At 54.7% G+C, this 24,069-nt stretch overlaps 1 protein-coding gene across 9 annotated transcripts in view; it reads left to right on the top strand.

Moving 5' to 3' along the window:
* Positions 1-24,069, top strand: part of NFASC (neurofascin) — a 154,136-nt gene that overhangs the window by 99,072 nt on the left and 30,995 nt on the right. For 2 of the 9 annotated variants that reach the window (XM_069459231.1, XM_069459232.1), the window contains exons 6-18: positions 3,689-3,739; positions 9,958-10,069; positions 10,459-10,643; positions 11,910-12,041; positions 14,860-15,003; positions 15,652-15,763; positions 16,116-16,282; positions 16,749-16,896; positions 18,199-18,323; positions 20,481-20,582; positions 20,865-21,062; positions 21,855-21,925; positions 23,238-23,460. In XM_069459231.1, the coding sequence (XP_069315332.1) occupies positions 3,689-3,739; positions 9,958-10,069; positions 10,459-10,643; positions 11,910-12,041; positions 14,860-15,003; positions 15,652-15,763; positions 16,116-16,282; positions 16,749-16,896; positions 18,199-18,323; positions 20,481-20,582; positions 20,865-21,062; positions 21,855-21,925; positions 23,238-23,460 (1,770 nt within the window). Of the gene's footprint in view, positions 1-3,688; positions 3,740-9,957; positions 10,070-10,458; positions 10,644-11,909; positions 12,042-14,859; positions 15,004-15,651; positions 15,764-16,115; positions 16,283-16,748; positions 16,897-18,198; positions 18,665-19,173; positions 19,219-20,480; positions 20,583-20,864; positions 21,063-21,854; positions 21,926-23,237; positions 23,461-24,069 lie in introns of those variants that run through there. The other 7 variants (XM_069459229.1, XM_069459228.1, XM_069459233.1 and 4 more) reach the window with 4 other exon arrangements.

The raw sequence follows: 24,069 nt of genomic DNA, 5'->3' as shown, positions 1-24,069 counted from the left end.
TTTGGTTCTGTAGTATGTATGTGCTGAACCATATGGAATCACTATGTTTGTAAGTTGCAGACTTATGTTTTAGTTTTATTTGTTTTCGTTTCTATTCCCTGATTCTGTTTGGCTGGTATAAAAGAAAATCAGCATTTCCCGGCCCATTGTCGTTGCTGGCCCTCCGCGGGGGAGAGAGAGGCTTAGTCAGAAACGCGCTTCTTGGCAGGGACAAACCAGCCTGGAGCTGGTGCCGCAAACCGCGCAGCCCACTGGGGACGTTGCGAGTTGTCTGTGTTGGTAACGTGTCTTCCGTAGAGGAGCCCCCCAAAGAGACCTTAATCCGTCTGACTGGGGCTGCGAGTGTTGTTTTCAATGCTGTGGACAGTGAGGATTGGGGCGGCAGGCAGAGAGCACCAGGTGGGTGCTGGAAGTTTCCGCAGCTTGCAGAAAAGAGGCTGATCCCCACCTTCTGGGAGCCCCCCTGGGTGGGTGTGGGTCAGGAGAGGCTTGGGGGAGTCAATCCTCATTCAGGACAAGTGGGGGCCCCGCCCTCAGTGCTCTTTTCCTCCTCCGTCAATCCCTGCTGAGGAGGAGGCCGGGGTCCGGGAGCCAGCGCAGCCCCCCACTCGGTTCCCACCACGGCCCAGAGCTGGGTCCACAAGGAAGCAGCTTCCTTTTGCATTCCCCTTCTCGTGTTTTCTTTTTCTCTCCTTTTTTTCCTTTTGCTCTTGTATTTTCTTCCTTTTTCTGTTTCCCTTCCTTCCTATTTCCCCTCCCTCTTTCTTTCTTCTTTTCTCTCTCTCTACTCTTCTTTCCTTCTTGAACTCCATTCCTACCCTCCTCTGACCACCTCCCTCCTGCCTCTGCGGTGTCCCCACGCACTGCTCCGAGTCGGTGTGGAGCTGCCCCTAATGTGACAGCCGACAGGACTGCCCGAAACCCGCACAAGCCCCACGCGTTCCTGGCAGGGCGACCCAGCTTCTCGCTGCCTGCTCCCCCTCCCTGGCTGTCTTAGTCCTGACCCAGGCCCAGGGAGACCCCCTGGAGAAGGAAGTTGGTTGTCTGCAGCGACTCCTCGGTGCACGTCGGGTGACTGCCGGCCAGCTGGCTGAGCCGGGGAGGACAGTGTGGTCTGCCCAGGGCCTCGGCGTGGCCTCAGCAGCCAAGACAGGGCTGGCAGTGCTGGCAGTGGGGGGAACAGGGACGTCAAGAGCGAGATGCTCGCTGAGCTGACCCTGGACAGCCTTCGCTATCCCTCTCTCCTTGCCCGCACGATGCGGGAAGTCAGCCTGCTGCCTCTGGAACTGAGTCAGTGACCTTCTGCCGTCCCGGGCAGAGGCCATCACTGGGGTGGAGCAGAGGCCAGGAGATCGAGGTGGTGAGGAGTCTTCCTCTGTAGAGTTAAGCAGTTGGAGATTTAAACAACATTTAGGAGTTGGACTTTCCAGAAACACTCTTTCCCCTACCAGAGGATGGAGGGGACGTTTGTTACTGCTTCATGTCTGGGTCCCCTGTTCTATTGAAAACTTTCCTCCAAATGCCAAGAAACCTTCTAGGGGATTGAAACAGACCCCTGTCAGCTTCCTGAAGTTCTCCCAGGGGCAGCTTTGGCTGGGAGCAAGTTCTGGGCATCTGATGCAGCCCAGAATTGGGCACAGTTGCTTAAAATAGCACAGTTGTGCTCTGTCTGGAAAGGACACAGCTTTCTCTTGAACCTTCAGAAGCAGGCCTGGCGGCGGGAGGCAAAGCAGTCGAGTTGGGACAGCTTCAAAAGCCCTGTTCTCGCCAGGGGCTCCCGCCACAGTTTGCCCATTGGGGAAGAAATAGATCTCATCACACCCAATTTTTTATTACCTGCATTAAAGGAAGGGGATAAAGGTATATAGTACAAAATCCTGGGTGATCTGGAATCATTTTTAAGCTCTGGGGGTGCAGTCAAAGATAAACAACGGAGTCGGACTAGCAAAGACGTACCTGTCCCCTTTTGCCCGCAGGTACCGGGTCCTTCCTGGTGCCTCATGCCGAGCGGCAGCTGTGGTGACAGAGGAGGGTTCTCCCTGAGGCAGGCAGCGGAGCACAACCCCTGCTTCCTTCCAGAGTCTAAGTGACAGTCTCAGCGGCGTCAGAAAGTCTCCCTGAATTTCTCATATGTGCTTCAGAGCCCACAGTGAGGCTGGCTCTGAGCATGGGCCACTCCTCTGGAAAGAAACGGGTTCCATTTCACCATGGTGGCATGGAAGCATGAAGGAAGGGCCCTGTCATCTGTGCGTGCCACCATCCATCCCCAGGAGAGGAACAGAATGTTGCCTCCCAAGCCCAGCTGCACTTCCCCCGGGGCCACCCCGCTTCTTCATTCCCACCTCCAGACGGACCCAAGCAGACTTCCCAAACAGGCTAGGTCTTTTCCAATAAACCCCATCTTAAGAGATAGTTCTGAATAAGGAACACCTTCCTACCAGGTGTCAAGCAGATTTGGGATGCAATGCAGCGCCAGTCCCAGAAAAGAACCCACATACTCTCTTGCAATTAATTAGTCGTGCCGGGAATGGATCTGTCTTCAAATATGCAAATGTTTTGGCAAAGCACCTGTCCTCCCTCATGCAGTCGGGCCGCGTTCTGGGCTTCTGGGACTGTCTGCTTGGCTTCCAGTCAAAAGCACCCCTACCCCAGCCCCTGTGGGTACTGTCGGAACTTGAGCCCAGTGGCTGGAACAGCTAGTGGTAGAGAGCGAAAAGCTACTTAAGGACGTTGGCATGATTATGTGTCCTATTCCGGAATGTCTCTCTCACTAAGGATTAAATGCCCAGGGGTTTTTAATTACCTAACATTGGCACTGACGCCACTGAGCTCGCTCCGTAAGCCAGAATGTCTTCATCCCCACACAGTCCAGCGAGCCTGGAGTCTCTAGCACGGCGAGTGGGCCTTTCCCGGCCCAACGTGTAGAACCCACGGCTCATTCTTTCTTTCTCCTGTCCCAAGCTCCCTTTCTAAATCCTAAAACCTGAACTTCAGCCAAGCTCTCCCCACCTCGCTGGGCCAGTCCCAGCCTCCCGCACAAGGAGGCCCTACTGCCAACCGGGACATCTCCGAGAAGTCGTAGAGGCGCCCACCTGGTCAGATTAGAGGGGTGCTTGTTGCCGGGCGCTGCCAAGGGCCCCTCTGTCCCACTCTCTCGGTTGACGACTGGCTTTTCCTCCCATTATGCCTCCCGCTCCCTGCAGCTTAGCCTCTGCCCAGGTAGGACTTTGCTGTTCCCCAGGGCTCACTGACACTCCTTTCTCTTCAGCTGTCCCAAGAGCTGGCCTGACCCAGAGTCCTGGAAACTGAGGACTTTGATGAGAAGGAGTTGTGCAAAAGACGGCTACAGGATACCACTAATCCTTATCTCATTTGTTTCAAAATATAGTAGCAGGACCAAGCAATTAAAGTTCAAGCTTAATTTCTTTAATTTTCAAAGAAACTTATTTTATTATTGCCTTCTTTTGCAGGATTTAACCTTTTTCTTCCCTTTCGTGGGCTTTGTGTTGCTTGTTCTTCACCAAGCATATTTTGTTTCCAAATACGCCATGTCCCTCCTTTGCCAGAGACCACTGGTGCGCTCCTCGGTTGTTTTTGTGGCTTTGCATTTCTGTTTTTTCTCCCCCGTTTATGCCTCTGTGACTTCTCCACGGCCTCCTGTTCGCTCACCCTCTTTTGTTTATTGCAGACAACCCCTATAATGACTCGTCCTTAAGAAACCACCCTGACATGTACAGTGGTGAGTTGCGGCGGTAACCCTCGGAGTAACCCTGCCTGTCCTAACCCCAGTTTGCCTAACTTGACTGATACCATGTCACTAACTCCTGCTGGGTGACAGGTCTGACAGCTGGCCTGGTCAGGGTGCCACGCGGACACCTCCACAAGGCTGCCCGAAGTGTGGGGGCCGGAGGGGTCTCATTGGTGGTGTGGTCTCCTCTAACATGTATGCCGCAAGGTGTTGAATTGTCCACAAGGTGTTCGAACCAAGGTAGGACTTCACAAGAGCTTCTTGAAAAGTAGAAGCTTTTACTGAAAAGTAGGAGCTTAGGAATTAGTGGTGGACGGATGGAGAATAAGTGAGTTCCCACAATGAGGAGGAAATAGGAAGTCTGGTTCCTATTGGAAGAGGAAACACAGAAAGCTTTTTAGTGTGTGTTTAGTTAACTCTTAAGTGTCTGGATAGGAACTGCCTGCTTTGTAATCTAGCCTTAGTTCCTGGGAATACCTAAGTATCGCATTTCACAGCGATGTCCCGTGTCAAAACCCATTTGGGGGGCCAGGCATGGTGGCTCACAGCTGTAATCCAAGCACTTTGAGAGGCCGACGAGGGAGGATTGCTTGAGGCCAGGAGATTGAGACCAGCCTGGGCAACATTAGCAAGACCTCATCTCTACAAAAAATTTAAAAGCTAGCTGGGCATGGTGGCTCGTGCCTATAGTCCCAGCTACTCGGGAGGCTGAGGCAGGAGGATGGCTTGAGCCCAGGAGTTCGAGGTTATAGGGAGCTAGGATTGCGCCACTGCACTCCAGCCTGGGCTATAAAATGAGACCCTGTCCCTAAGAAAATCAAATAAATTCATCTTGGAAATACGGGTAAGAGTCCAGCCCTGAGTTGTCTTTGGAGGTAAGTGTAAATGAAGGTGGGCTCTCCCCTGTGCCGCCTCCTCCTCTGGCAGCGCATGCAGACCCAGTGCCCACCGGGACCCCTTGCCAGTTGTGGAACAGTTGCAATGAGTCATATTCATAACTCATCGCACAACTGGTTGCTCAGTCTGATTAATAGGGCAATTGGCTGTTTCTGCACCTGAGTTACCCGTCACCATGGCTCAAGAATGTCTTATTTTCCTTGAGCAGCCAGAGGAGTCATCATGTGCTGGCTTTGGCGAGGCAGCTGGCCCCATCATTAGTTATGCCTTGGAAGCTGAGGCCGCAGGTCCCCAAGGGCATCATTGTGGGCTCAAATAGATAGGAAGCATCTGTCCTGTGATGTGTCATATAAACGATGATCGGTGACTGGGGGATGGGATGAGGGAGCAAGAGCCAGGGACAGAGGCAAAGGCTCTAACTTGGCTCCAAGCAACTAGAACCACACTGAGATTCTGCCAAAGAGATTTACTGCCCGAGGAAGTGGGGGAGCTTTGTTGGATTCTGGGTGTTTGTTTTCAAGGTAATGGGCCAACCACTATGGTGTCAAAAGCCCTAGAGTACTGATGCAGAATGTGCCTTTTTCTAAATAGGATTCCAGGTAACCTATGGTAGGAAGTATTCTGAAAGCCAGAGTGTATCTGAGCCAGAAGGTCCCTTCTGGTCCAAGCTCCTCACTTTATGTAAGATAAATGACACAGGGGAGCATGCTCATACAGCCATTTCATCAGTGGAGTGAGTCTGAATGATTCTAGTCACTTAAACCAGTTTGTGACCTGGGGTGGATATTATTACAAGAGAATAGGTGGGAGTTACGGGAACCACCCAGGCTTATGCCACCAAGCAAAGCTTACGAGAGCTCACATGGAGACCCCTTGTCTTCAATCCAAGGTAGAACAGGGCTGACCCAAGCATGAAGCTACTCGAGAGAATGTAAAAGCCAAAGTGAGGCAAGAAATAGTAAAAAGGAGGGAAGGAGGATGACTTCCCTCCTGAATGCAGGAACCTGTACAGAGAGACACCGTCGATGAAAAGCGCCCAGTGCTTCTTTCTGGTTGGCTTTGAAATACGGCACGTCTCTTTTGTAGCAGAAGGGCCACCCCACACTTGTACTTTGTTCTGGTGATTTCTAGAGTGGGTTGGTGTCCTCGGAACATATGCTGGATGCCCCTCAACCTGCTAAAGGGCAGGGGAGGCTGGTCTGAGAGTGTGACTTGCCACTTAGGCAAGGAGACCAGGCAGTCAAGAGTGCTCTCGAAGGTAGATTGCCTTGAATCAAATCCAGGGTACAAGACATACAATGGAGTGATGTTGGGCAAGCCATTTAGTGTCTCAGAACTTTAATTTTCTCATCTGCCAAATGGGTATATTATCTGCCTCATAGGATTATTGTGAAGATTAAACATGGTTAAAGATTAAATATGGTTCCCAGTGTGGTGTCAGACACAGTATCAGTGCTTCATAGATGTTACTCATTACTGGTTTGAAAGGGGATGGTTTACTATAACTGTACCATGATAGTTCTTATATGCTTCTGAAATGAAGAAGGACACAGAGAACTTGAAGAGAAGCCAAGGGAAGGAAGGTAGGCCCGATTATAGGAAGAAAGTACTCTGGAGGGAGAAATTTTAAGGCAGACTAGAGAAACAAAAGCTGTTCAGATCCTCAGCTATGTTGAGAACTGGGTAAGAAAAAAAAACTCCAACTACTGCACAAGGATTTTGGTTAGACTTACAGAAGGAATTTCCTGGCAGGGAAAGGTATCAAATGCTCCTAGACAAAGAGTTTTTCTCTTCTTCTGTGGTTGTTTGGTCAGCCGTTCCTAGAGCCAGAGAGGTGGACCAGATGCCAAGAATCCGGCCCCATGAGTCTCTGGTTCTCAATTCTGAGAACCAAAAGCAGCTAAGTGGTCTGGCTGTAGGGTTCTGCCCCTAAAAGCTGTTTTTGGCAAAGGTCCTCGAATACATCTGATTCATTAAACTCTCTCCACTAACGTGCAGCATTTTACAGGGGAGCAGCTGGGTCGTCAGCTACCTTGACCTATCCTCTAGCAGGAGATTATCAAGAGGCATTTTTTATTGGACCATGAAAGCCAGTATGGCTCAGTCAGTGTCATCTCCTGATGTCCCCTAGCTGACCATATTCCCCTGGAAACCCATGAGCCCCCTCTGGGCCACAGCTTACGAGAGCAGGAGAGGACTGGCTGGGCAAGAAGTCAGATGCACCCACGTGGGAAACTCTTCCTGAGTCCACGCAGACGTGAGCTTTAGCATCTGGATCCTGAGTTTGATCAGGCATTAGGCCAGACCCCACGCTGAAGACCAGAGAGAGAAACATCATCAGGGTGGACAGGCTCTCCAGGGATCCTGCCTCCATGGTAAAGGAGGGTGTCCTATGACATCCAAAAAGAGATGGGCATCTTCCACCATTTAGAATTTCATATAGGAATCGCCTTTGTCTCAGAGAGTCTTCCTCTTTCTACTTCTCCATGGAAGGAAATTAGGCACCGTCCCTTGCGAATAGTGGCTCCCAAAGCCACCAGCTGGATCACCCCTCCTAAATTCTCATATAAATTCCTCCTGCTGCACTGACCACATTTGGTCAAACCTCCCCTTTGGGGCCAGCCTTCTTGTTCCTTGAGAATAGCGTGTGTCCCCCAACTCTTTACCCTTCCCGTGCCTTTAACAAGGCAGTCGCAGTTGAGATGCCTTTGGAGCCTCTTAATTCCCGCTCCAGCTTCTTTTTCTCCAGCTGGAGTCTGAGTTTATTTAATGGCCACCGAGGAGAGATGGAATCTTTGCTGAGACAGTGAGAATAACAAAACACAGTGGAACAGTTTCACCAGCGCAGCTCACTCAGACAAAAATATCTTTCTCCTTCACCTCCTTTGCCCCTGGATTTTCTTTGGTTTGAATAAGAGAGAGATTCCTGAAGCTGACAGCCAGAAGTAGGGGCAGGTAGGATAAGTGTGGAGTAAAAGTTTTTGATACGAAATGGTCCAGAATCCAAAACAGAGCTAGTTTGTGACTTTAGGCAAGTCTGTTGACTTCACTGAGCCTCAATTTCCTCTGCTGGCAATGGGGATAAACCACCCCCCAGGTGTGTCGTGAGGATTCGACATGACGATGCGTCATAAATGCTCACACGTGGTGGGCCTGATGGTCACTCTGACTTTTAGTTTTAGCTTTTACCTTTTGTTTTAGGACGCAAACTTTGGCTTGTTTCCCAGTAGCTTCTCCAGCTCTCCGTGTTGCTAGCCCACATCCTGCAGATGCAGTGTTGCTACGACCTTTCATAGTCACAACCACAGTGCGTCGAGGCACCCACAGCGGGACTCCGTGCTTTTTCCTCCGTCCCGTCCTTATTGCCTTGCTGGTCGTGTGCACTTGTGGTGTTGCATGCTATGGTGTGAATTAAATGTCCACAGGGTCACAGATTGGCATCTGCGGATTTTGTCCCTGCGTGGAAGGAGTAGGACGTCTGAGCTGGGACCTCTTCCATATAATCACAGGGTTCCCAGCTCTTGGCAGATGCACCAACCTGACACCAGAGCCTCCCGCCCTAGAATCGCCCTTTCCTCATAGCACCCTTGACCTTGTGCTGTCCTGACTGTGCTGGTGATTCTCTGACAGTGGGTGGGAGGAAGCTGCTGGTGGTGTCCGGCTTCCTTGGTGCTGGGAGTTGGATGCTACAAGAGCTGTAGATGTAGATGGTAACCAATTAACCACATAATGCATTAACCCCTCAGTAGCCACTGTTGTGTATGCGTGTGCTGGTGGGACAGATGAGGACCTCTGCAGAGAGAGAAATAACATGTGGGTAAATGGTTGCCTTCTTTTTTCTTCTCCCCCTTTCATCCATGTATCCACACACATTTATTAAATACTTACTGTGTGCCGTGTACTGTGCCAGCAGCCTAATTACCTCTGTATGTGATTCATCCTTTCTGGATGCAAACTCTATGACGTGTGCTTTGCCAGTGGCCAGTGGGGAGAAACCGAGTCTCCCTAGGACGAGAGCCCCGATGGTCCAGCCAGGCCCCAGTGAACCCAGCAAGCTCTTTCAGGAAACACCAATTACGCAGGGATCGAGTCCCCCACGACTCTATCCTCGCTCTGCCAGCACCAATTAGACCCCAGGATAATGCCTTTGTCCTCGCCCCGGGCATCTCTGAGGGCTCCCAGCTCCTGGCAGCTCCGCTGTCCCCCCCACCTCTCACTGTCCAGCTGAGTCCAAGGCCCATGAAGCCCATGAGGAGGCTCAGCTTATATTTTTGTTTTTAACCCTTCTTGTGTCCAGTCACACTCCTTTGGGCGGGGGGTACCTCCTCCCGCTTCCCTTTCTCCTGGAGGTTCCTGGGTGGAAAATCCTTCTCCCTTCCACCTACCCATTTCCGTAGAGCTGTACAAAGAGCTCTGGGGGAGAGGTGAGGCTCGGGTTAGGTGGAGTCCCCTCTGCTCTGGGTGGACCCAGACTGGCACAACCCCTTCCACAGGGAAACAGCCATCCTGAAAATGCCAACCTCTCCAAGCCGCCTGGCCTTTAAACCTGCACAGATTTCATTGATTTCAGACCCGCGACTGCTCCAGCCTAGTTGAACTGTAGATCCCCTCCTCCAACTTGGCGGACCCTTCCTCTCCCCTCTGCCCCAGTGTCTCACACGCAATCACCACCCTCCTCCCCAGCCCCCTTCCATAGTCATTAGAGAAGAGGCAGAATGGCCTTGGCCCCAGAGTGATTTGCTGTCATCTCTGCTCATTAATTCTCTCCATGTCTTTGCTAAACCATTAATAACTCTCCCTGCATCTTTGACCATGTGGGGCTTTGTGGCTCCGTCCCAGCTGCTTGTCTGCAGGGTCCCAAAGAGCAGGCTGTCTGTCCCGTGGCCCCAACACACACCCTGCCTGTCTCCCACATCCCTGTCTTGGGGGGAAGGACTGCTGCTGAGACGGCCTGCCCCGGGGGCCACCACGATCCCAACACAACGTGCTCAGGGACCAGACCTCTCACTGCTCAGACGACCCCTCCCCTGTTCCAGGGAAGGGAGGTTTCCTGAGCTCTGAGGGAAGCTGGGCTTCTCTCGGCAGATCCTCCCAGAGCCTGGAGCTGCTCACGCTCATGCACAGGTGGGGCCGAGGAGCCCCGAGCTTCCTAACACCCTTCATGTAATGATGCCCAGGTCCTTGGGGGCGGTTTCAGCTGGGAGGGTCCACCAGGAGGCGTGATGGCCTTTCTCTCTAGCCCGACAGCGTTGGCCTAGCTGGCTCAGCCCTCCGGAGGGAGGCTCACGGGAGTTTGTTCTGTCCTGTTTCAGCCCGAGGAGTTGCAGAAAGAACACCCAGCTTCATGTATCCCCAGGGCACGGCGAGCAGTCAGATGGTGCTGCGCGGCATGGACCTCCTGCTGGAGTGCATCGCCTCCGGGGTGTACGTACACTTCGCACGCCCCGTCCAGCCGCCCTCCCTGCTCCGCTCTCGCCGCATTTGGGGGCGTGTCATTAGTACAGCAAAAAGAGAAGCAAATGGCCCCTAGTGAGCGGGACTTAGCAAATCATAGTCCTCTCCACCCATCCTGGCCATCTCTGTTCTGGACAACGAGAAGGGAGGTGGTCAGGCCACCTGTGCCTGTGCTAGAATCTCACGGGGCTTCGCCAAGTCCCCAGGCTCCCTGGCTGAGCGTCCTCCGGGGAAAGATCAGCTCTTAGAGGGCAGCATCCTCTTGGGCCCAAGAACACTTCTAGGACACCTGGGTGTCCCAGGCTCTATAGAAGGATAGAAGGGCGACATTTCGTGATGAGTCCTTTGTTTCCTGCTAGCCCAACACCAGACATCGCATGGTACAAGAAAGGTGGGGACCTGCCATCTGACAAGGCCAAGTTCGAGAACTTCAACAAGGCCCTGCGTATCACCAACGTCTCCGAGGAAGACTCTGGGGAGTATTTCTGCCTGGCCTCCAACAAGATGGGCAGCATCCGGCACACGATCTCGGTGAGAGTAAAGGGTACGTTGTGTGTATTTCTCATTATGATTATTTTGCCAACCCTAAACACCATGACCACCCTTCCCGCTGAGGGTGGCTGGGGGCAGAGTGAGTGGGGTCAACTTCCAACGCACAGGTTGGTGGCAACAGGGACCTGCCACGGATGGTGCCACCCTGGAGGTGAGAGTGTGTGAGCATGCACGTGAGTGGGGGTGTGGGGGCAGGGAGGGAGATCCACCCTGACCATCATCCAACTCCCCTTGGTGCCCGGGCTCCCTCAGCAGGTGAATTTCCTCCCATGGTCCCTGTGGATCATACCCAGAGCCTTTTCTTTCTTTCATTTTGCATTCCCGTTCGTGACGTGTCGTCTTAGCCCTGTGCTGTCTGTGTACTTGTGCATGGTGCTGTGCTTCTTTTTAAAGATGGGGAGTCATCATGACCGAAATTATTTTTTTAAGTCACTTCCCTCCCCCCAAAGCAGAGGTGGCCCACCTGACCTATTGCAGGCAACAGAGCACCTGTTTTGACGGGTCCCAGCCATGCGTGGTGGGCTACGCTGGTCACTTCTCAGCCTGGGGCTGCACGGATGATTGGGCCGATGAAGTCTAAGAGTAGAGTACAGGAACTTTGTTGGCACATGGCCGATTGATCTCGTGACCTTGGTTTCAGCACCGCACACAAACTGGGGGGTTCTTAGCCTTTGGGGGGAGATCAGAAAGATCAGATTCTCAGTAAAATCCACATTTCCACAAAATTATCCAAACAACTGAAAAGAGTGGCCAGCTAAGCACTGCTCTAATCAAAGTTCAGTGCCTAAAGAAATGGATACGAGGCCTTTCCTAAGTGGTCTGATCTTACGACAGCGGAAATCCAGAGGGACCAGCCCAGTGCCTGCCTTGCCACCGTCGCTGGCAGTGGGGCCCCTGGGCGCACGTCAGGAACACCTGTTGCCTCTAAAAGCATCAGCCACGCAGGCCGCCCTGAATTCAGCTGGCCTCATCCAGGCCCTCACATCCCTGGTTTTTAAAAGTTCTTCAGGGGATTCTAATGAGCAGCCCCAGTTTAGAACTGCTGTTCTGTGGACTCGAAATAGGTCAGCATCTGTGCAGCCAACCGGCCCCATGCAGGCTGGACCGAGCCAGCCCCGGAGGATGGGCCCTGGGCAGGTGCTGCGGGCCTGGTGCTGAGACTCGGGGGCTCCTGCCCTCCCACAGGGGGCCTGTCTGGTTCCTCCTGCCTGCCCCACCCCGTCTAACTCCCCTGCCTGTGCCTGTCCTTGTCTTTCAGCTGCTCCCTACTGGCTGGACGAACCCAAGAACCTTATCCTGGCTCCCGGCGAGGATGGGAGACTGGTGTGTCGAGCCAATGGGAACCCCAAACCCACCGTCCAGTGGATGGTGAATGGGGAACCTTTGCAATGTAAGTGACAAGCCGTTGTCCCACCTGACTCTCCTCTGTCTCCTGTCGGAGGTTCCAGATCCCTGTCGCTGTGGCCAGCGCTGGTCGTGCTAGAAGTGAAGGAAAGGAGTAGCCCGTTGGCAGCTGCTTCTCAGCAGCTTTGGACGTCTCAAGAGGCAGGAACCTCGCTCAGCCTTGTGCGAGAGGACAGGGGGCCAGGGGGCCTGGAGCCCTGTGGTCATGTTGTCATGTTCCCATGGGTAGGGAAGGTTTTCTTAAATCTCTGCTTTCTGCCCCTTCACAATAACAGAACCCAGTTCAGGGTCTGGGGACTGTGGCTGCATCTCTGAGGGTTTGAGCCCTGAGTGATGGCTGGGGCCTGGAAGGCGGAGCAGAGCTCAGTAACTTGCTGTTGTTGGTTACCCAAGTCCCACTCTCTGCTGAGGGCAAAGGAAGAAGCAGAGTTAGCCGGGCACGGTGGCTCACGCCTGTAATCTTAGCACTCCGGGAGGGAGAGGTGGAAGGATTGCTTGAGATCAGGACTTCCAGACCAGCTTGAGCAAGAGCGAGACCCCACCTCTACTAAAAATAGAAAACATTAGCCGGGCTTGGTGGTGTACACCTGTAGTTCCAGCTACTTGGGAGGCTGAGGCAAGAGGATCGCTTGAGCCCAGGAGTTTGAGGTTGCTGTGAGCTAGGCTGATGCCATGGCACTCTAGCCTGGGTGACAGAGCAAGACTCTGTCCCTCTCCCCAGAAAAAAGAAGAAGAAGAAGAGTTATATGATAATGTGAAAGATTATGGTTGGATACAAGGAAGAACTTCCCCATGAGAGCAGATGCACAGGTGTGGTTTACTCAATGTGCATAGACTTTGGGGAAATTTTCTCTGGCCCAGCTGGATGGAGTGGGTAACTCCTGGGTCCCTGGGCCCCTTCCAGCCAGTGGTCTTGGTCAAGTTTTCATATCATATTCCCTCCCAGTTGGATTTACTTTTTAAAATGTCCTGTCATTACTTTCTCTAAGGGGTCGGAGGAAATATAAACAATGGTATCAACCAAATGGGACAAAAAAGAGATGGAGAGAAGTCAGAATCTAACTCAAGAGCAGCAGCTGGCAGAGCAGCTGGAGAGGCAGGGCAGACAGGTAGAGGAGAGGGTGAGGACTTAGCTTTTTAGACATTTATTGTGTGCCAGACACTGGGCTGGGGGCTACCCCCCGTTACTGCTTTAATCTTGAACATGGAAGGCAAGGGAACAAGGCTGCGGTTGGTGCAGCGAATTGCCCAAGTTCAGACGGCCAGTCGGCGCGGAAGCTGCGGGCTGCCGTGTGTCTACAGCTCCCCTCCACCAGCTAGTGCTGAACCTGGCTGTCCCCAGTATTATTCCCCTGGCTACGAGCGGAGATATGGACACTGCCTGCCCTCTGCACTTCTCTCTGTCCCAACAGCACTCTGGGGACAAGGCAGGCCGTGGTGCTAAACTTCACAGCACCATTGAGTAAATGCAGCCCAGGACTTGCAGCTGAGCCTTGGCCCTGGAAAGGTCACCTGTCACCCTCTCCAGGGAACACGTGAGGGGAACGACTAGGCGGAGCGTTGGTTCCCTGGGAACCGCCAGGCAAGGAGGTGTTCGGGTTGCTGGTGTTGCCTGCCCCGGTGCCTTGTTGCTGAGTGGGGACCTGGGGACCGATGATAAGGTTGCTGCCCTCGTCTCCGTTTACCCCGGGCCGACGCCCCAGTTCCGGGAGCGGACTCGCTATCTGTGGAGTGGCGCCCGCAGGCCGGACTCCTCCATCCTCTGCTGACTCCCCGTGTAGGTCTGAGTGATGCCGAGTGAGTTCGTGGCCTCTGCAAGCCAAATCACCTGCTTCCCAGTCCAGTCCAGACATCTTACGGAGGAAATCACCTAGCGGTTAAAGATGAGGAAAGTGGCAGTTCTTTACATTTCTGGAAATTTTCTAGTTTTATAGCTCATTATCATTCTTTTATCTCAGCCTTCCTTAGAGTAGGAGAAAGATGGGAATGATTCTTCTCCATTTTTCAGATGAAAGAAATGAGGCTCAGAAAGATCGATTGATTTGCCCCAGATCCCGGAGTGAGGTGTGGACAGAACCAAGACCCCCCCAGCCACTCCCCTCCCTGCCTCCCAAGCCGGCAGTACCGGGAGAACCATGGGCGAATGTCCTCTCTCAGCTGAGGATACATATTTTGGGAAGACCTGGGAGTTTGGGCAAATATAAGGGCTCTTTCAGTTTCCAGCAGGCCTTGGCTTGCGAGTTTAACTTTGTGAATGTTTGGAGAACGCTCTGCTCAGAGGATGGGAAGGTGGTAGGTAGGCCCTGTCTGTATGTTGTCTTATCCTCTTCCAAACACATTTATGTATATGCGTATTGGATAATGACGACAATAATCAGGTGCTAGGCCTTCGCTAATCAGTTTATAGTACGTAAAATCTCAGGTATCACGATGACACCAGGAGGCTGTATGTTCTTCCCATTCTGCAGACGAGGAAGGGGATTGAGTGGGGCTACAGGTGATGTGGTCAGAATTCAAACCCCTTTCCGTTTCCAGAGCTTACACTCTCAGCCACCCCTGCCCAGCTGTTACGTAGGTAGAGCAGGAATTCACATTCCCAATACCCTAGACTAGACTGGAGATAAACTCCAGCAGGTTCAGTGTATGGCCAACGTCACACAGGTCGGCAGTGGTGGGGCCAGAAGCCGGGTCATCTGGGACCCACCCAGTGCCCTGCACAGCACCCCAGTCGTCCTCGGGAGCCCTGGCCCAATCCCCAAGTGCCCCTCACCCTGACACAAGGAGTGTCTCTTTCTTATCTGTAGCGGCACCACCCAACCCAAATCGCGAGGTGGCTGGCGACACCATCATCTTCCGGGACACCCAGATTAGCAGCAGGGCCGTGTACCAGTGCAACACCTCCAACGAGCACGGCTACCTGCTGGCCAACGCCTTTGTCAGCGTGCTGGGTGAGTGCGCCCAGCATTCTCCTGCCGTGGAGTCGCCCTGGGGCTTGGTTATGTCGTGGGACACAATTTCTTCTCCAGAGACTGGCCAGGCTGGGCGGGGTAAGAGGCTATGGGGATGGGGAAGCGTGGAGACTGAAGGTGAGCTTTGCAGGAAGCGCGCAGCACTGAAAACGCAGACAGACTCAGTTCCACCAGAGTCAGTCTTGATCCCTTCCTCCCCTGGAGAGAGAGCGGGTCTGTCTCATGTCCTTGGCGCATCCATGGTGACTTTCCTCGGCTTCTCAGTTGGATCCCAGGGTGGGGCGTGGTTCTGAGTATGTGTGCTGCACCCCCTGAGCAGGGAGAGGGTGGTGGGAGGGCAGCTAGGAGATGCCCTAGGGCTGTGGAGGGGTAGCTGCAGAACCTGCTGGTCCTGTAGCTTTTGCCAAAGCTGGAGGGGATGTAGGGTAGGTTGAGGACAGATGGACAAACTTACCCTTCCTCACCTAATGCTTAGAGGCTTCTTGAAGGTGGGGAGGTTGGTGGGCGAGGTGTCTTGGTGCGCGGGCAGCTGCTGTAAGGAGAAAACATGCAGCAGAGGCAAGACTGAGGCGGAAGAAATGGAAGAATTAGACTCTGCACCCAAGATCGGTTCTCTGGGAATTTCAGATGTGCCGCCCCGGATGCTGTCGCCCCGGAACCAGCTCATTAGGGTGATCCTTTACAACCGGACACGGCTGGACTGCCCGTTCTTTGGGTCTCCCATCCCCACCCTCCGATGGTAGGTTCCGGGAGACCAGACTTTCCCCAGCAGGGCTCATCTGTCTCACGTTCTCGCTCCCATCCGGCCCCTGACAGCTGTTCAGCAGGACCTGGGAACCTTAAAGGGTGGAAGCTGGGAGGAACTGGCAGGTCATCTGGGTCAACCCCCTCATTGTCCAGAAAGGGAAACCAAGGCCCAGAGAGGGGCAGAGACTTGCCAGGGCCACCTAGTGGTTGGAGGCAGGCCCTACAGGGCTCAGGGCTCCAGACTCCTTCCGTTGCCCCCACGGTCCGGCTCGATCGGTGGCTGCCCCTCGCCCTCGGGCCGGTCCCTTCTCAGTATGCTGTGTGTTCTGCTGCTCTGTTGTGAGGTTTAAGAATGGGCAAGGAAGCAACCTGGATGGTGGCAACTACCATGTTTATGAGAACGGCAGTCTGGAAATTAAGATGATCCGCAAAGAGGACCAAGGCATCTACACCTGTGTCGCCACCAACATTCTGGGCAAAGCTGAAAACCAAGTCCGCCTGGAGGTCAAAGGTAAAGGAGGGGCTCCCAGGTGGGAGTTGGGACTGTGGCAGGGGGGCCCTGCTTGCGGTTACCCACGTGTGGTATCGCTTTGCAAATGCACCACACCTGATGTTTAATCCTGGGCGGGCTCCTCTGTGTGTGTCTGTGTGTCCTTCTCGCTGGCGCAGGTGCTGGGAACTCAAGTCAGTTTACTATCAGCCTGGTGGAAAGGGAATTAGGAAGGGGAACCTGCTACCCACACCAACTCCCCACCACCACCCCAGATATGTTCCCAAGCCAGACAGAGAGGGTTTGGGGGGTCACTCGCTATTGGAGGTTACCCAGCCCGGAACTCCCCTCCATTCGTACAGCTGCATTCTGTTTGTGCCACCTCCTGTGGTTGGTCAGACATGTCACACTGTGTGGCCCCATGGGGGTATCAGGGGGAGCTGGGCAGAGAATGGGTCCGTGACAAGCTCCCTGGGCTTTTCCACAGACCCCACCAGGATCTACCGGATGCCTGAGGACCAGATTGCCAAGAGGGGCACCACGGTGCAGCTGGAGTGCCGCGTGAAGCACGACCCGTCCCTGAAACTCACCGTCTCCTGGCTGAAGGACGACGAGCCACTCTACATTGGAAACAGGTTTCCGTGCCTCCCTTCTTCTTCCTGGTGCTAGTCTGAGGGACATTTTCTGTTCCCTTGCTCTTGGAGACACACTGAAGAGCCCAGAGTCAGGGAACCTGTGTCATGCATGTCACCGAGGAGCCATAAGGATGTCCTAGGTGACTCCTCCAATTCAGGGGCGACCCCCCCCCACTCTGCACCCATCTCACTCTCTGCCGTCAGCTCCCTGCTTCTCTCACCTTTGCTCTGTTCTCTGCCCCTCTCTCTTTCCCAGTCCTGTCTCTCTTCACTTCCTCCCTCCCCCTCTGCCCTCACCTCTCCTCTCTTCCCTCTTTTCCTTCTGCCCCGTCCTGGTCTCCTCCCCTCTGTAATTTCCTCCTCACGTTGCAGCCTCCGTCTGCCGGCCCTGTCTGCAGTACCCCTGTCTGCCATTAGAGGGCAGGGCTGGCCCGAGCCAACTGTGCACATTGCGTGATAGTTACTGGTGGTTCCCGTCCTTGCTGCACCTGGACCCACGCCTGCCCCTCCCCTCACCCCAGATTCTGATATCACTGGGGTAGGACATGGGTACTGTTCAAAAGTCCCCCTGGGGGGTTCTAATGTGCAGTCTTGGTTGAGAACCGCTAGCTGGAGCCTCTGTCCCCAAAACTCTCCGTGCTGTACCTCCTCCATCCCGGGGGCTAGGTTGTACAGGGCCCTGCTGTTGGACATAGGACACAGGACCAGCTGTTTCCAGCCATCACCTGACATTTGCGGGGGGTGTACCCCGCAGGTGGGCACAGGCCTCCCAGCACTCGCTCAGCTGGTGCTGACGGCGCTACAGCCCACCCTGCTCTGGGGTGCACGTCTCCCTCTGTGGGAGACAGTTCCAGGCAGCCCCGGGGTGGGCCGGCCTAAGCCTGGGTGCAGAGAAGATGAGTTGGGTTGAGGACACACGAGCTTCAAGAAGCGGAATACCGATCTGCTTTCGGGGGATGGGCCTAGCGGTGCCCTAATTTGGGAGGGGTGCACAGCACAACAGAGGCAGACACAAGGTGGAATCTGAAGGCACCAAACACGGTTCAGGGCCACCTAAGCTTCGCCCACTTTCTTTTCCCCTCCATCGAAGACCGGACGTGCTCCAGGTGAATGTGAAGATGCCTCTGTCGAAGCATCGAGCTGGGGCCTCACATCCCCCAGGAGGAGCTGAGCCTTCCCAGCTCAGCCTGTGACACTTTCCCTCTTCCTTCTGACGCGAGAGTCCCCCACTAGGGAGAAAGCAGTGGGCAGAGCCCAGCACCCCCCCCCCCTCCTCCTAAGCTCCCCGTGGCACCTTTGCAGGATGAAGAAAGAGGACGACTCCCTGACCATCTTTGGCGTGGCAGAGCGGGACCAGGGCAGCTACACATGCGTTGCCAGCACCGAGCTGGACCAGGACCTGGCCAAGGCCTACCTCACCGTGCTAGGTAACTGTCGCTGCTCACCCTGGCACTGACCGCCCCACCTGGCCTCCCCAGCATCCAGAGCAGCAGCGGCCCCAGACAGTCCCCAGGGCACTGCCTGCGGTCAGCGGGCGGCCAGGCGTGGTCATCTCCTGCCTTTTGATCTCAGGGTTAGGGAGCTGCTGCTTCAGAACAAGCTGGCTGGACAGCTGACAGCCCAGGTGGAATCACTCCCCCAGGTCTCAGCGGGAGGGTGCCTGAGTGACGTAGAGAAAGTGGACAGGAGTTGCTTGTGACCGTTTTTACCTTTCTTACAGCTAACTCTAAACCACTAAGTCGATTAAAACAATCCGTCATTAAAACAAGACTGAGTTTTGTGTTTGTGCTTCCAACGACCTCCGCCAGCTTTCCTCCCCCTCCCACCCTGTTCCTGGTTTTTGGTGGCATTTCACAGTGTGTTGTGCCCTGAACAAGATGACGCTGTCTCTTCCTGTCCTTATGTCCAGACTGGACTGTAATCACTAAGCCAAGGGGAAGGAGGCCTCTCCCTTCCAGGGAAGCAGACCCCCTGCTGTCCCCTTGTCACCTTGGTCCTTCTACTAGGCGCCCTGGTGTCATTAGCATTGGTGCAGGGAGCGGCACAGTTGCTGGAAATGAGATGGGAAGGAAACAGGTTCCGCCCCAGCCGTGGAGGAGACACAAGACGGCCTCTGTAAGGGCGGGGGGTTCTCCGTGGAAGGGAAGGCGAAGCCGTGCCTGGAACACCTTGGCCCAGGGGCAGCTGTTCAGGCCTCGGCTACCTATTTGCATCCTTCTAGAACACCTTTAACCCTGGATAACCTGCTAACCTGGATAACCCGTCTTACTTTTGCAGCTGATCAGGCCTCTACAACTAACAGTTTGGCTGCCCTGCCCAAAGGTAATTCGTACTAATCCCGGGCCCTCGCCAGCACCTCCCCAGCTGCCTAGGGGAGGAGTCTAGGAGGAGGAGGTCCCTCAGGAGAGGACTGCAGTGCGTAGGCTCCTGGGCGACAGCCCCCGCTCCCCGCCACATTTCACCCCCTTTCGGATGCATGTGTCCACCTCCCCGAGCCCACGGCACGGCCCTGCCCTGTTCTTCCTGCTCCTGCTACACTGAGCTCCGAAGTCCTCAGCTGTCCCACCCCATCCCTTACCCCCAGCCACGCTCCCTCCTCCCTCGGGGTGGCCTGTTCTCCCCAAAGTGTTTAAAGACAAGGCAGAAGAGCCCACTCCCTTCAGATCGTCTGTAGGCCCATGTCGTTCTGCAGCCTCCCACGTCTGCTACGGCGTGTCTCTTACAACCTGTACGCACACGGCACACACACCCGTGAATGGGTTCGTGGGACTCCCCTTCCGGGTCCTTCTAGTACCCAGCTGAGAGACGGGAACAGCTGGACTCAGAGGGTCAAGCTCAGAGAGAACAAATCTTACCTGCCCAACCAGTCCGTGGCCAGGTGGCTTCATCCCAGGCCAGGATGGCATTTACACCCACTAAAGCAAACCCAGTGAGATTAGCGCCCCAAAGAGGCACTGGCCTCCCCCGTTTGGAAGCCTGCCGGGGCCTCCTCTGTCCTGCCGTCCATCGCTGAAACTTCTAGACCACGTTTCCTCCTCCGCCCTGGCCTGGTCTTCTTTCTTTGTTGCCCCCCTTCCAAGACCCTGTCTGCCCTGCTCAGCTCTCCAAACCCCCTCCCTGGGCTCCGGTCCCCTCAGAGCGTTGGCACACAGAGCAGGGGATAATTATCATGAGAAAATGGGACAAAATGCCACAGCTCCTCCTCACCTGCCTGAACGTAGTGGGCACGGGTCTAATGAGAAGGGCAGCATTTCCAAATGCTCGCGCTCTAAGGCCCGCAGAGCTGGGCGGCCGCGCCCCTGGTCCTCTGGGCCCCACAGGGTTCGCTTCATTCTCTTGCTCTGCGCCCTTTGACACCCTTTTGGGAGGGCTGGAATTTGGAAGTTCCTCTTTGTTCTTCCTTCCCCTGCCCCAGGGAAGGGAGTGGTCCCTGTGCTCACCCCTCAGGGCAGGCTGGGGTTGGATCCCACCGGTAGTGAAGACCTAAGCCCCTCAGGGATCTGTCACCGGGGCAAGGGCCAGCACAAGGCCGGGCCAGCTCTAACTCAGGAGCCCTGCGTGGTGTCTTCCCCCTCTGCCGCCAGGACGGCCAGACCGGCCCCGGGACCTGGAGCTCACCGACCTGGCCGAGAGGAGCGTGAGGCTGACCTGGATCCCGGGGGACGCTAACAACAGCCCCATCACAGGTCAGCTCGGGGCCCTGCGCTCCACGGCCGGAGGAGAGGGATGGTGACGTCCTTGACCCGGAGGCCTGCCTTGGTTTCTGGTCCCACTTCTGCCTCACTTGCTGTGCGTCCTGGGCTATTCTCAGAATGCGCAGAGGCCTGGGTCTCCCTTCCCGTGTCTCGGGAAGGCTTGTCCCTGTGCCTTTGCTCCGCGAGGGGGACGGCGGAAGGCAGGAGGAGGTGCTTTTAACGAAGACCGCTAACTCAGCTCCTGAAACCGCTGTGTCCTCCCTGCCCACCCAGACTACGTCGTCCAGTTTGAAGAGGACCAGTTCCAGCCCGGGGTCTGGCATGACCATTCCAAGTTCCCAGGCAGTGTCAACTCAGCTGTCCTCCGGCTGTCCCCATATGTCAACTACCAGTTCCGGGTCATTGCTATCAACGAGGTTGGGAGCAGCCACCCCAGCCTGCCATCCGAGCGCTACCGAACCAGTGGAGCACGTGAGTACTTGAGGGCTACCAGAGAAGGCTCTGGAACCAGACACCTGCACTCAAACCGAGGTCCCCCGTTCCCAGACCCGGGAACGTAGGCAGGTTAAGTAACTTCCCCAAAGCTCAACTTCCTCATCTGCAAAGCAGAGAACAGGAATAACACCCACGTCATGGAGCCGTTGTGAAAACTTGAAAATGCACGTCAGGTACTCACCACGATGCCTGGCATATAGCAAGTACACAGTAAATGTTAACTGCCTTCTTTATTACTACTAAAATTATTAATAATTCTTGATTATCTGCTTTAAAGGGGAGAGCTACGACAAAGACGTGCAGCAGAAATATGTAATCCGGTGTTACATCGGATTTCTTTTCCTAACATGCTTGGGTAGTGTTTAGATTTCTGAAATCACACCAGCTCAGAAGATGCTCCCCAAATGTTAAATGCCAGGCATGAACCCGTCTGGCATGAAACATATTGAGCGGATAATCCACAAAGGGGATAATCCCCATTGAGTTGGCTTATTGACCACCCACAGTGTGGAAGCCTGACGACCTGTCTGGAGAGGGATTAAAATTTGAAAGAAATTAGCCCTGCTCTGGGGGGTTAAACCTTGGCTAGAAAGGCACACCACGCACATGAGAAAAAGGCAGGGTGGGTTCAGCCACAGTTCGGTGTGTCTATCGAAGCTGAGAAAAAACAGCAGAGAAGGGACCAACTAGGGGAGAGGAGAAGGGTTGCTTACTGTGCCCTGATGAGGCACTCATTGGACTTGAACTTTGTGTCTGTTTGGGTTTCAGCCCCTGAGTCCAATCCTGGCGACGTGAAGGGAGAGGGGACCAGGAAGAACAACATGGAGATCACATGGACGGTAAGAGCCCGCCCAGCCCGCAGTCCGTGGGTCCGCTCACCGGGCAGCGTGCACCGGGAGCCCTCCCTGGACACCCTGAGGCCACCGTGTGCTTCACTCTCTGGCTGGTGTTGGTGGCCACTCTTCTATAAGAAACCAAGCTCCTCTCTGCACTGGGCATCCAGACAGGACAAATGTCTAAGAGCACAGTATCAGAGAAGAGACAGGAGCAGAGGGGACCCAGTTCCAGCCTAGCTAGACTGCCAGCCTAGCAAAAATCATAGAGAATGCAGCAAAATCAAATGGACTTTTGCTGGAGAAGGAGGGATTCAGGTTAGACTTTAGGAAAGCTCTAGGCAGAACAGCATACCAAGGTGTGGTGTGTTCTGGGGCCCTTCATTGCCGAGTGTTGGGAATGGAGCAGAGACCAGCCTCAGACGTGTCTGGTGGGGACCTTTGTTTTGTTCAGGGAATGGACTCAGTGACTCTCAAAGCTCCCCCCAGGTTAGGATCATAAGAGCCCATCTTCATCTTGGCTCACTGACTAGATTTTCTAAACCGAAGTTGGGGTATGTGGTCTCAAAATGGCACTTTTTTCCAAACCACTTCCAAGTCTGAGAGCTGCAAATGCAGCCACTAAAACATTAGCATTTCTGAGCTGCTGCCCCAAGGAATGGCAGTGGAACCAGAACCATCCCTGTCTCTCCTAGGGCCTGGTCTCACGACACAGCCTTGGCGAACAGCAACAGCAACTGGGCCGAGCCCAGACTCAAGCAGCTGGTCTAGGGCTCTGCAGGGCGGCTCCCAGGGGACTGATTCCAGGGCCAGGACAAAAAACAGAATTAGACCCCCTTTAAAGAACTCTGGTCTGTGGGAGGTACAGGACAGACACGTAGGATTTGGTAGAAGTCAAGTCAGTTCTGGAATTTGAGTTCATTGGCAGGAGGAGGGCTAAGGTTAACCAGAGCTCATCCCTGCTGACTCTGGAGATGATTTTGTTTTATTGTTGCTGCTGTCGTGGGAAGGAGTTCTGCTGGAAATAAAGCTTTCGCTCCCCTGGCACCTGCAAATGTGGGTGCTGTCAGAGCCACAGTAACTAGGTCTTGGGTGAAGCCTCCATCACAGAAAATCTACATGCTGCTGGGGTCACAGGACTCTGGGCTTTCGGGGACTCATCGGGGAAGGGGATGTGCTCTCCCCTACCCTGCAAGAGGCTGGCTGGTGTCAGGCAGGCCGGGAAGGGGTGCCTGGCACGGAGAGAGAGGCAAGCTCTGGGCGATGCACACGCCTCACCTGCAGCCTCTCCACCTTGTCTGTCCCTCTCTCTGCCCAGCCCATGAACGCCACCTCTGCCTTTGGCCCCAACCTGCGCTACATTGTCAAGTGGCGGCGGAGAGAGACTCGAGAGGCCTGGAACAACGCCACGGTGTGGGGCTCTCGCTACGTGGTGGGGCAGACCCCTGTCTACGTGCCCTATGAGATCCGAGTCCAGGCCGAAAACGACTTTGGGAAGGGCCCTGAGCCCGACACTGTCATCGGTTACTCCGGAGAAGATTGTGAGTAAGCTCCTCCCTGTCCCCCATGCAGGACCCTCCTGGCTAGGCCGCACAAGGCCACTCTCACAGGCCAGCAACCTGGGGCTGGGTTGTGGGGGAACCACCAGTTCCCAGGAAAGAGAAGTCCCTGTAGTGACCTGGAGCAGACAGGCACCTGATGACATCAGGAGTGGAAGTATTATCATCCGAACACTGGTTAGAATTCCTGAGTGTTGTCGCCGAGCCTGGCACTCTCGCTGCACAGACGTGCAAACTGGGACCCTGCAAGGGGGAACCCTCGGCAGTGCCGCGTAACACTGAACGTCGGGCTTGAAAACAGCCCAGGTTTCCAGACCTCCAGGCTAGCTGCCTCACTGCAAGCCACTCTCGTGCCAAGAAGGACCTCGGGACTACCCGACCCAAAGAGCCATAACTAGACACCTCTGTGGGAAGGAGGGCCACCGGCCAGACTCCCCGCCAGGCTCCCAGGGGCAGCCATGAGGGGTGTAGCTGGTCTCCAGAGCACCAGACCAGCTGCTGTCAGCATTCCCACCGCTGCTCCCAGCCCTTGGAATTGAGCCTAAGAAGAGAAGGTGTTTGGAGGCCGGGACAGGGGAAGCAATGGGATTC

Source organism: Eulemur rufifrons, chromosome 27, assembly GCF_041146395.1.
Source record: "Eulemur rufifrons isolate Redbay chromosome 27, OSU_ERuf_1, whole genome shotgun sequence".
NCBI lineage: Eukaryota > Metazoa > Chordata > Mammalia > Primates > Lemuridae > Eulemur > Eulemur rufifrons.
Note: the sequence above shows the minus strand (reverse complement) of the source record. Positions and strands in the feature narration are given on the sequence as shown.